This window comes from Callithrix jacchus, chromosome 5 (genome assembly GCF_049354715.1).
Source record: "Callithrix jacchus isolate 240 chromosome 5, calJac240_pri, whole genome shotgun sequence".
Lineage (NCBI taxonomy): Eukaryota > Metazoa > Chordata > Mammalia > Primates > Cebidae > Callithrix > Callithrix jacchus.
Window position 1 is genome coordinate 105,494,062 of NC_133506.1, and position 18,135 is coordinate 105,512,196.

The 18,135-nt window shown below is 39.5% G+C and overlaps 1 protein-coding gene across 2 annotated transcripts in view; it reads right to left on the reverse strand.

Moving 5' to 3' along the window:
• Positions 1–15,813, reverse strand: part of NLK (nemo like kinase) — a 170,457-nt gene extending 154,644 nt beyond the window's left edge. For both annotated transcript variants that reach the window (XM_008997218.5, XM_002748265.7), the window contains exon 1: positions 14,221–15,813. In XM_008997218.5, coding sequence (XP_008995466.3) covers positions 14,221–14,678 — 458 coding nt within the window. In that variant the 5' untranslated portion in view covers positions 14,679–15,813. The remainder of the gene's footprint in view (positions 1–14,220) is intronic.
• Between the last annotated feature and the right edge of the window lie 2,322 nt (positions 15,814–18,135).

The following is an 18,135-nucleotide window of genomic DNA, read 5'->3' on the forward strand; positions in this document are numbered from 1 at the left end:
CAGCAGTTGCCCTTTTCACACATACAGTTGATACAGTGACAATTTCAACCTTTTCCAATCATTAATTAATATTTTAGATTGCAAAATCTATTTCTTAAGGCTTTGTACTATATATAGAAATAATCATTACCCTTTGGGAAACAATGGCTCATTTACTGAAAATGAGTTTAACAAAGGAATTATTTGGTACTGAAAAATACAGAGCAGTGAATTGGGTGACACAAATCACGGCATCATCAGCTCATATGACTCCATTAGGGTAATTTACTTAAAAAAAAAAAACTACAATAACGTAAAATTTAAATTCAACAATAAAATTATGTCCTCTGTCACAGAATTGTGAAACCAGATCTTAGATTATTTTGAAAATGTTCCCTTAAGTCCCAACCTGAGATAAAAACCACAAAAAAGAAAACTTTTGTAGAATGGAATATTTCTATACTGCTTGAAGATTAGTTTTGACTGGTGTATGTTTCAGTTACACATTTGATTCACACTGAATTTTGTTTCAATTGAGAATAAATAGCATTCCAAAATAGTCACAAACTCTAAAACTTCGAGTTCCTTCTCTAGTTAGAGAGCTTACAAAATTCATTACATGGAACAGTGAGTTGATGCAGTGACCACAAATTTCTTAACACTGTATAAGTCTTAAATTAATCATAACCCAATCTCTGTAAGTTCTGTAGAAACAGCCTCAAAGTAGGTAATGCAAGAGTCACAAAATGTTAATTTAGAAGGGTGGTTTCCGAATATACCGTACAATTCTTTCAAATTTCCTGAGGCTTAAAACTTTTCAAAAAATAAGTGAGAGAATATGCTCAAAATAGATATACAACATGAAAAGACTGAGTTGTTCGTCACCAAATATCTTGTAGTATGACATTTAATCAGAAAACTTGGAGTCACTGGCCCATACAAAATAACCAACAGATTAATCTAAATATTCCATAGTTTTTTTCAGACGCGCGTTCCTGGTTTAATTTACAGAGTTTTTGTTTTTTACTTGTTTTGTTTTTATAAGAACACTTCCTCCATTTTCAATAGGCATTTAGTTGAACAGGTATTACTAGTAAAGCAGCAAAACTCTGGCTCAGTCCCCAACCAGCTGTGCAATGTTGAACAAATCTCTTAGCTTCTCTGGGTCTCAATTTTTCCATTTATAAAATGAAGCAGCTAGTCTAGAATGCATCTTCTAGACTCTTCTAACTTCTAACTCTCTGGTTTCTTTGAGTCAGAGCTGTAGGCTTGTGGGAATGAAAAAGTGCTCAAAACAAATGGCCAAAATCTCATTTTGCAATGTTAGTGAAACAAACAGGATACAAAATTGTAAATACAGTGTGATCATGATCCCAACTCTAAATAATACTACAAACACATCCACATATTCCAGGTAAAAGTCTTGTAAACAATACACCAAAATGCTATCAGTGGTTATCTCTGAGTTGTAGATTACAAACTGCTCTTCTTTTCAGCTTTTCTGTGTGTTTTTAAGGGCTAATAGGGACAAAGAAAAAACCTTCCTTTTATGTGCTAAAAGAATTTTACATTTGGAAAGGATTCTAGAATTTGAATGAATTTTTCAAAAACAGTTGGAGTTAATCAGAAAAAAGGATCTCTAGTGAAGTCACATACCTGATACCTGTCAACAACCACATAAAAGCTGGTTAAGTTTCCCACATTAGTAAGTTTTCAGGAGGTACTATTTTTTTCACTTATACTGAAATCAGTAATAATAATTATGATAGCTAACATTTACATAATGCCGAGCATAGCTCTAAGACTTTAAATATATAATAATTTATTTAGTTCTTACAACAGCCAGACGCAGGGGCTCATGTCTATAATCCCAGCTACTTGGGAGGCTGAGGTGGGAGGACTGCTTGAGGCCAGGAGTTTGAGACCAGTCTGGACAATTTGGCAAGAATTCCAGGACCTCTTAAAAAATAAAAAAATCAGCTGGGTATAGTGGATCGTACCCTACAGTACCAGCTACTCAGGAGGCTGAGGTGGGAGAATCACTTGAGCCCAAGAGTTGAAGTAACCACTAACACTCTAGCCTGGGCAACAGAGCAAGACTCCATCTCTTAAAAAGAAAAAAAAGGAAATCCAGCTTGGCACAGTGGCTGATGCCTGTAATCCCAGCATTTTGGGAGGCTGAGGTGGGCGGATGACAAGGTCAAGAGATCAAGACCACCCTGGCCAACATGGTGAAACCCCATCTCTGCTAAAAATACAAAAATTAGATGGGCATGGTGGCGTGCACCTGTAGTCCCAGCTATTCGGGAGGCTGAAGCAGGAGAATCACTTGAACCCAGGAGGCGGAGGTTGCAGTGAGCCAAGATCGTGCCACTGCACTTCAGCCAGGTGACAGAGGGAGACTTGGTCTCATAAATAAATAAATAAAAATAATCCCCACAACCACCTTACAATTACTGGAATACTATCACTATCCCTGCTATACACATGAAGACCATGAAGTACTCAGAGATAAAATAATTTACCCATAGATAACGAGGGGCAGAGCTAGCATTTAGAGAGTTATCCTCTCAAGTAGCTGGGACTACAAGTGTGTGCCACCGCACCAGCTAATTTTTATTTTTTATTTTCTATAGAGATGAGCTCTTGCTACACAGCCCAGGGCTCAAGCAATCCTCCGTTCTCAGCTTCCCAAAGTGTTGGGATTACAGGCATGAGCCAATGTGCCCAGACAGAGTATAGACTCTTAACTATTAAACCATACTATCCTTTTAAGTGTTAAATGTTGTTCTCCTCAGGTCATTCCTTAACTGCTTTTGTTCTAAAAGTTCTTCTAAACAATTTTTCTTTAAACTGAAAAAAGACTGGCCCCACTTTTCCAGCTCAAAATTATGATTCTTTTCCAAGTCATTATTTCAAAGCTATAAGGAATATAATTTAATCCCTGTACCTATCATTAAGTGAATAATATTACAACATCTGAGATATTAAATAACATTAATTATTAAACTTAATAAGTCTTAAAAAAAGTTGCTTTGTTGGTTGAGATTATTTGTCCTCATAAAACTTCTACAAAGAATCCCTACAATCAACTGTTGCACCTTTCTAAAATTTCTATTTTATTAAAATGTTTTAAATAGTGTTATAATTAAATAGCTTGTGTTTTTAAAAGAATGCCTGTCAATGTTTACTTTGAACATTTGCTGTGGTATACACCCAGTTAACTTCAGATCAACCCCAATTACTTTAACATGCAAAACCTGAGAAAATGAACACAGAGGAAGCCAATCAGTTAAACATAGTTGAAGATGCTCACATAATTCTCTAAGGCAATTCAAACTCAAACCAAGCCCCTTCTTCTGCACAATACCCACATTACTTGCCAATTTTCATAGCTTTTAATAAAGCTCAAATTTCCTCCACATCTGTATTACTAAATTTCCAGCTCTGTTGAAGTAAATATAGAAATCAATAGTTTCCTATTTTTAAAAATTAGAAGAGAGGGAAGTGGAAAAGAAGGTGGGGGGAAAAAAACCCTCTGCACCAGGCTGCCTGTTAATTTAGATGTGCAATGAGACGATCACCTGATAATTGCACCCTTTGGGTACTCTTGTACCGATAAGATAATACAGTGAAATAAAGTCACCTGTTTTATTTCTATTAACTTACACAATTTGCAAATCTGCAACTCTCTGCCATGGTACATTAAGAAAATTAGCATGTAAGAAAAATCACCTACTTATGTAAATTGAAGATGATTTTTATCCATGCAGATGGGAAAAAAAAGCTGCAATCTGGGTCAAATGACTAATTTTATCTATTTGATCAAATGTCTCTTTTCTTCTTTTCTCTGTAGCTCAGAGCAAGAATTTTAGGTCAAAGAATGGATAAACAAAAAGTTTCTGTGTTGTCCATTCCCCTATAAGAAGTCTGCTGCCTGACACTACTGAGCTCTATACTACTTAAATTGAAAACAAGACTGAGAACCCTATCCGGATAACAAAACCAAAACATGGAGAGGAAAAGAAATCAATGGGAGATGTCTGTTCTAACTGGGAAAGAAAGCAAACATGGCAAGAATCAGGTACCAATTTTACCATCTGCTACTTTAGGCAAACAAAGCTTCAGAAACGAAAAGGAAAAATGCCTCCAAATAACTCAGGGCAGATAGGACTTCTCCAAAAAGATCATTATTCCAGTATGTTCCATAAGTGTACCCAGTCAAGTTCTTCTGAGTCTGAAGTAAGTTAGACAAAATGTATTATCTTGGTCATTAATGACTGCCTTCCTGGCATTTACTGCTGGTATTCATCCCTTCCATTTAAAACTGACTCCATCTCCAGGTCCAGGAGTGGATCTGATTGGTCCAAAAGTAATCTTATCTTCATTGACAGTGATTTGTTCAGAAATGAGTATATAATCCAATAAAAGCCAAAGAGAAGCCAGGTGTGGCAGCTCACGCCTGTAATCCCAGCACTTTGGGAGGTCAAGGTGAGTGGACGGCTTGTGCCCAGGAGTTTGAGACTAGCCCGGGCAACAAAGTGAGACCCTGTCTCTACAAAAAAATTTTTTAAAAATTAGCGAGGTGTGGTGACAGAGTGAAACTGTCTCAAAAGAAAAAGCAAAACAAAACCACAAAAGCCAAAGACTCTAGAACTGTTCTGGTGCTGGTCAGCAGGGTAGTCAATGGTCACATGTGGCAAGAGAGCACTCAATATGTGGCCAGACCAAACTGAGACATATTGCAAGCATGAAGATACACAGTGATTTTGCAGACTTAGTATGGAAAAAAATATAGCTCATTAATAATTTTTATAGTGAATACATGTTGAAATGACAATATATTGGATATAGAGTCAAAATACATTACTAAAATTAATTTCACCTGTTTCTTTCTTTCTTTCTTTTTTTTTTTTTTTTTTTTTTTTTTAAAAAGACGGAGTCTCGCTCTGTCACCCAGGCCAGGGTGCAGTGGTGCAATCTCAGTTCACTGTAACCTCCGCCTCCCGGGTTCAAGCAACTCTCCTTCCTTAGCCTCCCAAGTAGCTGGGACACTGACAAGTGCATGCCACCACGTCTATCTAATTTTTGTATTTTTAGTAGAGATGGGGTTTCACCATGTTGGCCAGGATGGTCTTGATCTCTTGACCTTATGATCCACCCGCTTTGGCCTCCCAAAATGCTGGGATTACAGGCACAAGCCACCGTGCCCAGCCAATTTCACCTGTTTTCTTTTTACTTTTTTTTTACTATGGCTACTAGAAAATTTAAGATTATATTGATGGCTTTCACCATGTATATACTGGATTAGCACTGCTGGTTTGCTGAGGATGTCTATAAAAACTCCCTTCCTCTTGTACAAGAACTTTAGGAAGTCATTCTCTGTCTCTGGGCACTGTAAGTCCTAAACTACTACAGCCTTCAAGCCATGTCAAAGCTCCTTTTCTGGGAGGCCCACATGCAAACTACTAAGTCTCTTATCCAAATTCAGAATTTAAAAGAGATTCCTGGAAAAAAATTTGTTTTAAAGAAATCTGCAAATTAATGTAAGCACTGGCCCCCAAATCTTCTCACCTGATTACTCACACACAAAGATGACAAAATACTGAACATTAAATTTTACTTAAAAAATTTTAAATCACTCAAAATATTATAAGAAAACTATTATAAGACTTTTAAGAAACTATGCAAAATGTTTAAGTCTAAAACCCTAAAAAGGTAAATATTATCAGGAAACTAGTAGTATCAAATAGACATGTAGGAAGAAATTGATTGCTCATTTGCAAATAGGCCTTCTCTTCTCCACAACTGAACTACATGTGTAATCCTTACCAATAAGTCAGTAACAGAAAAAAATGAGTCTCTTGAACAAACTGAACGTTTAAAATCTGATCTCAAATTAGAAAACTCTATAAAAGTCACCACACTGGAACAGGGTGACATTTCTCTCATTCCTCCTTCAAACAATTTTAGAAGCTATTCAACACTGTAATCCTGAAGAGCGAAAGTTGTCTTGTGGTCACGAGCAAACTCCAATGCCCACAAACAATGCTACTACGCCATACAAATATTAATTTCATAATAGAATCTTAGGAAACACAGGATTTCATAAATGAGAAAACCAAGGCTCAAAAAGTTTAAATAACCTTACCAAGGTCACAGAGTTGTTGGCAGCAAGGCTAGGAACAGAACCTTGACTCCTAACAAGTGTAGTTTATTATTCTATTACCCTACTGTTAAAAAAAAAAAAAAATCATTGCACCTTGAACATGACAAACATCAACTGCTCTGATTTTTAAACTAAAACAACAACAACAACAAAAACCCTGAGATTTGGAAGAACTGTACTAAAAATAAAATTATAAAAAGTAATACTTAAGACATTTTTTAGAATCAAACATACACATTATAGGGAAAAACAAACAATCATTCTCTCAAACGCCGTTAATGATCTACTTACTAAATACAACGACCTTTTCTCCATCTTAATTTTCTTTGACTTTTTTTTTTTTGGAGACAGGTTCTGTCTCCATCACTTAGGCTGGAGTGCAGTGGTGTGTTATCAGCTCACTGCAACCCCAACCTCCTGAGTAGCTGGGACTACAGGTGCATGCCACCATGCCAGGCTAATTTTTTTTTTTTTTTTAATTTTTAGTAGAGATGGGGTTTCACTAAGTTGCTCAGGCTGGTCTTGAACTCTTGGGCTCAAGTGATATGCCCACCTCAGCCATCCAAAGTGCTGGGATTATAGGTGTGAACCACCACACCCAGCCTTCTTTGACTTTTATTGACACCAAAGATCACGCCCATTTTCCTAACAATCCTCTGCCATATTTAGGTTGTCAATCACTGTAAACACATTTTCCTGACTGCCCTTTACTTCTGCTTCCAGTAGCTTCTTCCACCTAAAACTGAGAACATAGGGAAAGACTCAGACAGATTTCAGTTCACTCTATTTTACATATCAAAAAAAAAAAAAAAAAAAATTAAATCTGACCAAGTCTCTCTTACTTAAAAACTTTCAGTAGTTGCCATTTATAGTATTTCAACCTTTTCTCATCATTGCTTGCCTAAGGAGCCTTCTTAGGCTTTTTTCCTAATCATTCCCCTTACCACAGATATGCTATATAACTGTTTAAGTGCTATATGTACACATATGCTCTATTAATAAAAAGCTGGTTTTAGTGCCTCAAGCCTTAAGCATGACATTCCAACCTCTTCATGATTGAGCTCTAGCTTACACCTCCTATCACCCACTGCACTGCACTTTCAGCATCTCCAGCCCTGTAGTCTCCTGCATACAGGCCCTTCAACCTAGACTGCCCTTCACCATTGGTTGACTCTCATTCTTAAAGCTCACTGAAGAATTACCTATTTTAGGAAGCATTCATACCTTCCATAGAAATCCCTCCTCTGCACTCCCTTAATGTCCAGTGACTATCTCTATTGCTGCATTTATGGCACTGAATTATAAATCTATTTCCCCCAACAGGTCATAATCACCTTTAATCCTTATCTCCAGCACAGTGCCTGCCAAATAGTAACACATAATAAAGGAATGTTGTAAGAACTTGAAACAGAGTTTCACTCTTGTTGACCAGGCTGGAGTGCAATGGTGCGATCACTGCAACCTCCGCCTCCCAGGTTCAAGCAATTCTCCTGCCTCAGCCTCCTGAGTAGTTGGGATTACAGGTATGAGCCACCACACCCAGCTAATTTTAGCAGAGATGGGGTTTCACCATGTTGGTTAGCCTGGTCTTGAACTCCTGACCTCAGATGATCCGCCTGCCTCAGCCTCCCAAAGTGCTGGGGTTATAGGTGTGAGACACTGCACCTGGCCTGAAAAGAATATATTCTTTTTTTAATGGTTTCAAATTTAGTTTCACCTCTCCACCAAGGCTGAGGACATCCTGAGAGTAGGTATGTATCATTTTTGATATTGTTTACTCTCTGTCAACTCCGCCAAGGCAATACAACGACTTAAACATCCCTATTCCTCAGTACTAAGCACAATACAGACAACACTAAGAGCAGCTTAATAGAGGTTCGCAAAATTATTTATAAAACTAAATATTCCCATTTAGTGCATGCAAAAGTGCGGTCCACAGCAAACTGACAATAAAAATATATAGACTAGTGAGTTCCAAAAGTGTTAAAAGTTTTCACTGCCTCACAGTAGACATGACTCAATTAGCCAAACTATTTCAAAACTGGGTTTAGGTAAAGAGCACCAATCATTATCAATGGCAGACATCCCCCCTATACACTCTCTCTACTCACACCATTACAACTAATTGTTAAAGTTCAATCTCAGTAGTGTTCACTTAGAAGTCATCTTTCCATAATGACAGAGTACCAGTTTTTCTGTTTCCAGACTAGGGACCTTACAACTACTGACCCTGTCTATCAAGACTGGTTACATGCTCATTGACAGTGTTACAACTGTTGCCTCAGGCACTGTTACCCCTCAGCAACAACAGGATCACATTGACAAGCTATTTTAGTTAGGAAGTCCTTATTGACTTCCTAAGTCAACTGTTGATTAGGTGGCCCAATCAACAAATAAGTCACTGGAGTAGCATGGAGGCAAAGGGACTCAGGACTAAAACCCAAACAGACTCATAATTAAAGAGCTTCTAATAGCTTCTGTCCATTTATTGGTTGAACGACAAATGAAAAAGTTTCTTTGGCCTTGACACTCTTCATCAAAGCAGCCAAAAAATCATATTAAGGAAATATACAGTGCATGAACAGTTAATTCTTGAATTGCTCAGACATCAATAAATCTAATAAAAACCACCAATAGCCACTTAATTTTACAATATAGAAGTCAGAGAAGACTCTGACACTCCAAGTTGTGAAGAAAATGGAACATTCCAGTACTCCATTAGAGGACTTTTTATATCTATAGCTGCCTGTGCTTTGAAGGTAAACATCCAGAATTTAAATTCAAACATATATTTTGTTAATGTATTTATGCATTTACAAATTTTTTTTCTAGTCTAGCATATGCCTGACCCCATTTCTCTTTCAGGACACATGCCCAGTGATACTGATGGCTAAAAATATGGCATATAATTGAGGGATATTGTCTTAGCTTGTTTGAAAAGGCAATGTTTCTGAAATGTCTTTTTTAATAAAAAATATTTGTCTTTTTTTCTAAATTAATATTTGACAGTATAACATAAAATTTCTCCCCAAGAATAAAACAAGTTTATTTTTTGTGCTGTGACTTTGTTTTGCTTTTTGAACATAATTTGGATAATCTTTTCAGGAGTCTAACTACAAAACGACTTGCAGTGTTACAGGCTGTGGAGTTTCAACCACCAAGAAGTGGGTGCAGTATCATTAGACTGTTAGTTTTATTCTCTACTCTTGCTTCCTCTACTTTATGATCATGAACCTGCAGTTTCTAAAAGTAAATTCGTTTGTAGTTAAAATTAACAATACAGATTTCCACATTTCTAGTTTCACACGGATGCTTTGTTATGTCTAGAAGAGCAACCGTTTCCTTTTTATGGTACAGGCTCTGCTTCTTCAAAGCTCTTTCGACAAAGCATACCCCCCCAAAGAATCCAGCTGTGGCTGTTAATCTTGGCTGATAGTGGAGAAACTTCTCAATACTACAGATTCTTAACCTGTAAAACACAGTTAATAACAAAATACACTTTAGCACACTACTCTTTCTGATGCAACTTACTCCAGGATTTTCCCTAAACATATTCTAAAAGCATTCTCCATTTTTCTAAATTACAGTTTGCTATGTGGAGTAAGAAGACCAGAGAAAACATAATGCCTGTCATTTTCACAAGATGAGTAAGCTAGACAATCTCCACCATGCACAAGGGTTTATACTGAATAATTTTTTTGTTAAATCAGTATATTTCTCCCACCTCACTGGGATCTTTAGCAATTCATATGTTTTCATCCAAACATAAGCAAAGTAAATTTCTACTAAAGCTGAACTTTGACAAAAAGGATGTCTTTCATTTGTTACATTCTGAAAAGAAAAAATTAATTTCTTCCCTTTATATAAATTCATAATACTTTTTAAAAGAGTTCAAATGATCTGACAAGAACACCTATAAAGTCCATACAAATGTGTATTATTTTTGTTTGTAATTAATTTGACAGGACAGCACAGAGTATTTTTCCCTTGGCTTTAAATTCAACCTTTTTTTAATCTCCCTGGCATACAGTACAACTGAGGGGACACGCTATGTTATTTAGAGTCATGCCTCCAAAAATAGTCTGCACGCTGATTTCACCTGATAAATCTGACAATCTATGAAGACACTTCATTGCATGTTAACACAACAGCTTGATTTTTCTACCAACAATAACTACAATAAAAACAGCTAACACTTATTGATGCTTACTGTGTGCTAGACAGTGTACTCCTTGGTTTACAAGAATTACCTCACTTAATTTTCACACCAATTCTGAGCTAAGTACTACTATTATCCCCCTTTTATAGATGAGGAACAGAGAGGTCAAATAATTTATCAAGATCACAGAGCTAGTAAGTAACTACCACTATAGTTTTGAAAGATAAAAGTAACCTGTTGAAGTTATTAGGATAATAAAATTCAAAGACCTCCAGCATTACTTGGAGTACACAAAAAGGCAAAAGCGCAGGTGAATCCCAGGCTTTTTGATCTTTTAATTAATCAGGTAAGTTACAAACCAAAACGCTAATTTTACAAAATAGCTTTTCCCAGACTCACTTTTACCAAGGTGGCAATATGTGTCATTAACTCCATCTCTGATATGTTAAGTGGCCAATGACAAAACTGCCTAGGTGTAGTGGCCCTCAAACCACTCTCAGGTGGTTAACTTCCTCCAACTTTCAACATTATATACTTCATGAGCCCCTGAAATTCTTTGTCCCAAAGCATTTTCCTCTGGCAAATGTGAACTACAGACAAAAAGGAAGATTTATATTACACTGACCAAGTGATTGAAGTTACTATTCGTGGGTTGTTTTGTTTTGTTTTTGCATTATGAAAATGTCCCTGTGGGTGTTTGGAAGCTGAGTTTCATAAAGACAGTCAAATTATATATGACATTTTGATAACCCATAAACAACATTCTATCAGTGGCAACAAATGTATCTCAGGCTATCCCACAATCACATTACCAGGTAAACTGGAACTCTTACTTTGAGATAAAATACAGCAGACAGTTGTTAATGAAACCTTAATTGAACTGTCATAGCACCATCTTTACCAGCAAGCTAATGAGTAATTCACTATTTTACACAACTGTCCAATACTGATAAGTTAGTCCACTAGTTAAATTCAGCAAGATAAATAAAAGTCAGCTTGACTGAATTGTTCAGTGATAAATCTGGTAAAATGCTGCATCACTTCTACAAATATCTCTCCTTGTCTACATGGAAAAACAACAATCCCTCTCAAAATTGCATGCTGCTTTTGTAGCCATCAGTTAGTACTGCTGGGTGTATGTCCCCAAGGAAATGAAGGCAAATACAGTTTCTTGTCATATGCTATGCCAGAAGGATACTTGCAAAACGCATTAAATGAATATATATTTGAATTAAATGAATCTTATAATACCCAGGTAGTTAGTTATATGGTGGTTTGAATCAAATGATGTATCACTGGGAGAAAATCTTTACGTTCCATTTTAATCATTTTAGAAAAAAAGTTGTTTCCAATTCATAAGGTGCTTTCTAAGTTAAAAACAAAAATTCTTTTTAATTAAAAAGTAAAAAAATAAAATAAAATTCAGTAATACCTTTACCTTGGGTTCCAGAAAACTAGTACCTGTAGTTTGGTTTTCAAATCTCTAAACAGTCTTACTTAGGTCATACAACAGTTAAATTTCAAATCTAATAAGCAATTCAGACAGGAAGTCACCGACATGTAAATATAAAAATAGGAAAGTATTTGCATATAAAACATACACCTGAAACTCTTTCCTTTTTCATACCAAATTGTATTTCAACTGTAATAGCTGATGAAAACACTCAATGCAGTTAACTAGAAAAACTTGGTTAAAAAAAAAAAGACACAAATCACGTGAGGACGCAGAGAGGGTGGCCATCTACAAGCCAAGAAGAGAGGCCTCAAAAAAAACCAAGCCTGCACCTAAATCTTGGATATCTAGCCTCCAGAACTATGATAGATAATTTTCTGTTGTTTAAGTCAAATCAAGGAAGGACCTTACTAGATCAATTAACCAAGCAGTATAGATGCTAAAGCACTGTGCTAGGTGCCAAGAAGAAAAGGATTACTACAATAGACAATCCTTACCCTCAAGGGGCTTACGAATGTACTCAGTGACACACGGCAAACCTGAAATAAGATGGTACTTAAAGCAGTACTTTAAGTACATGAGACAAACACCATAGGTCTTAGAGCAGTCAATCAATTAAAGAACTTGAAAATGGATTCAAATCAAATACATTTGGGCTTTCAGATATCAGTGATTCACAGTACCCACTAGCAAAATGTTTGCTGTGTGAGATGTTTCAGTACTCCAGTTCTTTATTGCCCCTTTCTTAAAAATAATAAAGTTTAAAAATCTTCTCTTGCCACCAACTTGAAGTGAAAACTGCTACAAGTTACATCACTTTTTGATAGACATGTAAGTGAAAAATGCCTTTAGAATATATTCAAGAATGCTGCAACCCTTTCAGTATCCCTAGTTTTTAACATTGCACATAAGGCACTAAAAAAGCAAGCAAGCATCCAGATCTAAGAAGATCCAAACAAGTGCTAAAAGTTATTAGTAAATCAATGACAAAATTTAAACCAAGGAACAGGAAAATTTAAATTTTCCTGTTTGCTCCATCCCCCAACCAAAGCTTGGAAATCCTCAAGAATTAGGCAAGGATAGGAAATTCACAGTAAAATCTCTGAGACAGTCTATGGAAGAGAAGAGAGGAAAGCAGGAACAGGCAGGTCCCTGAGCAAAATGACAGAGAGGCACCATTACCAGCTATGCTCTTTCCCACCTGGAATCCCACACACCTTGGAGAAAGGACCATGCTGCAGCAGAAACTTCCTTGCAGACTAGCTGAGCAAACACCAGACACTACTAGTTTAAAAAATGATGAGATCACTTAGTAGCCTAGATTATCAAATCTGAAATATAAATACGATGGCAAGTTAAAATGCATAAACGATGTGCCTATCATTTTTAGCCTCAAAAACAATGACAAAAGGGGATATTTACCAGGCTAGTTCCAAAGAGTTCATTTGCCTGTAGTAATGGGGGCTTTTTAGATAGTAACAAGAATCAATTTTGAATGCACTGAAAATATCAATTCATCTATCCAAAGTGCAATCATCAGTCCTTGGGAGAAAACAGTTCATTCTAGTTTTGATAGGAACAAACATATCTTATTATAAACTACTAATCCTTTTAAGGTTAAACCGAATAGATCATGTTTTAAGAAGCCCTTAGACTTTTACAAATATCCTAGCACTAGCAAAAGTAGTGTCATTTGTTTAAAAAGTATATTTCCTACTATAGCAACTGACCAACAGATAACAGCAACTTAAGAGGCACTAAATGACACTAAAACATTACACGGAATGTGGGCCACTGCATAGCTAGTCTACTAACCTCATTTGTGGTACTCATGTGTGATGCTATATTTAATGCATTCTTATCAAAAGGCTAAAGCTACATACTTCCCAACCGTAGCTTTATGGTTTAAAATAAAACCACTCAAGCAATGATCTTAACTGGTTCAACTATGAATCCTCCCTTTCTTCTGGCAATCAAGATCACAAAGTAAGGAGTGAAATGACAGAAAGGATAAGAAAGTTACACAAAGTATATCCTAAGGACAAGAGTATTATAAAGGAATTGAGTCTGGATCAGTTGCTAACGCTTAATCCCATTGGGCAACTGATCCAAAAGAAATCAAACACATGAGATGACCAAGACCTCTGTAGGAATTAGTATTCCATACATTCATCTACTGATCCTGTGTTCAGTAGCTTGCTTAGGTTCTAACAGAAAAGTTTGGTAGACAACAAACTTATGTGTGTTGCTCATTAGACGGTGATCCACCAAAACTTGCCATGAGCCTAGACAGCCGATGCATGAGGCCTCTTTACCACGTAATGAGGGTGGCTTCCCGCAGTTGGGTTGAGAAGCTTGCTCCACCTTGGTCAACATGGAGAAAACCATAAGGGATGGAATCACCCAATCGCAACCATCAGAAGAAACCATGAGAGGTTGTGTTCTTCTTTTGATACTCACCAGACAACACCAAAGGCTCCATATCCAATAGGTCTATCCGGTTCAATATCCAGCTGTTGTTGTGGATGATGCGAGTGCTGATGATGATGCGCCTTAACTGTAGCAGCTGCGGCAGCCTGTACCTGAGCTGGGGCTGCTGCAGCTGGTCCAGGAGCCTGCCCCGGTGCCGGTGATGGGAAATATGGCTGTTGTTGCCCAGGGTTTAACATGGCTGCAGCTGCAGCCGCTGCTGCGGCTGCCGCAGCTGCCGAAGAGGTGTGCTGCTGTACAGGGTGTACAGCGGCAGCTGACCCCGGATGAAGATGGTGTTGAGGGTGGTGGTGGTGGTGCAGGTGAGGAGGTGGGAGGTGTGGAAGGTGGTGGTGATGGTGGTGGTGGTGACCTGCTGCTGCTGCAGATGTACCGCCATTGTAAGCCGCCATCATTTTTGCGTTGGCTCTTGCGCCACAAAGAGACATTCAAAATAAATGCCCTTTGATTGGAAAGCAAACTGGGTCAAGCTGTCATTTGGCCATTTAAAAATGAAGAAAAACCACTCACTCCCCCTCAAAAAACATAGAGCGTAACTGGCTTTATGTCTTCATCAGTCAATCCAAACAAGTTAAGAGGATCTTGGTGTTTTAATTTTGGGGTGAGCGTGTGTGGAAGGGTGTGGACTGCCAAAAGGAAAAAAAGGAAAAAAAGAAAAAAGAAAAGAAAAAGGAAAAAAGGACCCCTTCCCCCCAGGATTCCTGCCACAAGTGGGTACTAAAACTCCATTCTTAATTCGGGGGAGGTTCCAACTTTGAATGTGGGAATAAAGGCCAAACCTCCCGACCCCCTGAACTCCACACACGAAAAGGATCTGGTAACACACCACCCTTGGAATCTTGAAAGAAGGTTGACTCATCTACCCCTTCCATTCCCACATCCTTTTCTAAACACCTACCACCTCCTCAAAAACACGATTAAAAAAAATTCCCACCACCCTAAATGGAGAAGATAGGGGGAAATTATCTGGGAAACCAGCTTCCAGCTTCCAGCTTCCCCCCCCTCGAACTCTCAGGCCTTCCTACATCTCCCCCTATTCCTAGTCAGGTTGACCTGATTGGGGAGGGGGGGGCGGGGGGTTCTAAACTTTCCTGGGCAGAATGAGCCAGGAAAGGAGGCTGGAGTGTGGAGAGAAGGCGACAGCAGGACAGAGAGAAGAGCGAGCCGGGGCAAAAGTGAAGGGAAGGAGGTGCAGGGAGGAATGAAAGAGGTGGGCAGAGCTCGGACGCCCAGACAGAGGGAACCGCCCCGGGAGAAGGTTAGGGTCCCGGGGCCAAAGAATAGGAGCCCCGGGAGGCGGGCGGGGTACGGTCGGAAGCGGGCTGACTCCTGCCCCCGCCGCCGGCTGCTTCTGCTGAGGGTTGGGGGGGAGAGCGGGTGGGTCCCCCGCGCGACGGCCCCGCAGGGCTCAAGGCTGCTCCGTCTCCCCCCCTCCCCCCCACCCAGCTTCCGTCCCCGCGGCCGCTTTCTCCTCAGCCGCCGCGGCCACTTTCTCCTCAGCCGCCGCCTCCTCAGCCGCCGGTGCCGCCGCGGCCGGACTCACCTCCCCTAGCAAAGCCGGATAGAGCGGAGCCAGCGGCGGACACGCGCAACCAGCCGCCGAGGCCCCGCCCCCGCCTTGCACTGACCGGCTGCCCTAGCCAATCCACGCCCACCTGTCCGCAACTGCCTCCAATCCTGGACCATTAGCTTCAGACAGGCGCACTGTTCGGCCAGTGGCAACAAGGTGTGGGTCTTCTGGGGAAATCCCGCCCCCGATGCGGGATGGGCAGATAGAAAGACCAATCAAAGAGAGACTTTGGCTTGACCGACAAAGCGTAAAGCCAATTCAAAACCAAAGATCTTTGTGACATTTTTCTCTCGCCTCTCTTTTCTTTTTCTTCTTTTATTTATTTATTTATTTTTTTTGGCAGGAGCAGGAAGCTGCGTGCTAATCCCGCCTGCAAAAGCTGGAAGAGAGGGGCAGAATGAAAGAACCAATCATGAGCCGGAGACAAAGAACAGAGCAACCAATCCTTGGGTTGAAAATGAAGGGGGATAGAACCTGGGCCAGATAGACACTTGACTTGACAAATGGAAATAAAAGATTGATGTAAGTCCCGCCCTTTAGCTCTCCTATAGAACAGGATTGTGGAGAATTTGCTGTCATAATGAGACAACCTCTTCAAGGGGCAGGACTTGGGGAAAGGGGTGGGGTCTTGAAGTGGGCGGGACCTAGATGAAGAAGGCGGAGTCCAAATCACTGGTCCATTGATCTGTGCTGTCTAATATCCCATTTAATATGTAAAGTGTGAGGAAAGAAATAGGGAAAGAAAAAGGGAATGTCTGAGGCCAGGCGCGGTGGCTCACACCTGTAATTCCAGCACTTTGGGAAGCCGAGGAGGGTGGATCACGAGGTTAAGAGATCGAGACCATCTTGGTCAACATGGTGAAACCCCGTCTCTACTAAAAATACAAAAATTAGCCGGGCTTTTGGCACACACCTGTGGTCCCAGCTACTCGGGAGGCTGAGGCGGAAGAATCGCTTGAACCCGGGAGGTGGAGGTTGCAGTGAGCCGAGATTGCGCTACTGCATTCCAGCCTGGCGACAGAGCAAGACTCTGTCTCAAAAAAAAAAAAAAAGAAAGAAAGAAAGAAAAGAAAAAGGGAATGTTGAGCTTCGGAAACTCAAGGTGCAAGGTCACCCAACAAGAAGATAGTTACAAAAGAAACTCAGTAGACTGACAGTTCATAGTCTACGGCTGGTCCTCCATGGTTAATCCTGATGTTGGCAAAAAGTGGAGGAATCTCCAACATTCAGAAACCCATTGTCAACAGATGATAAAGCTGTTGGTGCAAATTTTTAAAAGTAAACTTGACCACAAAAATGACAATTTTCTTTCATCTTTCTTTCTTAACAGGGTCGCATTCTGTCACCTAAGCTGGACTGCAGTAGTGCAGTCCTAAATCAATGCAGCCTCCAGTTCCTGGTTCAAGTAATCTTCCTGCCTCAGCCTCCCAGATAGTTGGGATTACAGATGTGCACCCCCATGACCGGCTGATTCTTTAAGTCTTTAGAAACACGGTCTCAATATGTTGCCCAGACTGGTCTCAAATTCTTAGGCTCAAGAGATCCTCCTGTCTCCCACCTCGGCCTCCCAAATTTCTGGAATTACAGGCATGAGCCACCACCCCTAGTCTCTTCCATATTTTCTATCAAGTAAGTTTCTGTCATTGAAAGCTTACTAAAATAGCATGTTTCCTTTACATCACTTCACTTATCTGAATTTATCCTTCTTTTAAATGTAAAATAATAAGCTTACAGAAACTTATCCCTACTCAGAAACTTGGAGGTCATCTTCAATCCCTCCTTTGCCTGTCCACATTGTCCCTTCCAATCAATCAATCATCAAGTCTTTTTTGTTTTGTTTTGTTTTGTTTTCTGAGACAAGATCTCTGATGCCCAGTCTGGACTGCAGTGGTGTGACCACTGCTCACTGCAGCCTCCACCTCTTGGGCTCAGGTGATCCTCCCACCTCAGCCTCCGAAGTAGCTGGGACTGCAGCATGCTCTACCAACCCAGCTAATTATTGTTTTTGGTTTTTTTTTTGTAAAGATGGGGTTTTGCATGTTGCCCAGGCTGAATCACCAAGTCTTAAACAATTTTAAATCTCCCTCACTTCTGCTTCTTCCCAGTCACACAGCATTTACCCAAATTTACACCACTAGCATCTTTAACGACTTCCCTGCCTACAAGCTAGCTCTGCTTTGATCCATCCCTCTAGGGAGCATAATAAACTTTGAAAAATGGAAATCTGACTGGGCGTGGTGCCTCATGCCTGTAATTCAAGCACTTAGGAGGCCAAGGTGGGCAGATCAATTGAGGTCGGGAGTTCAAGACCAGCC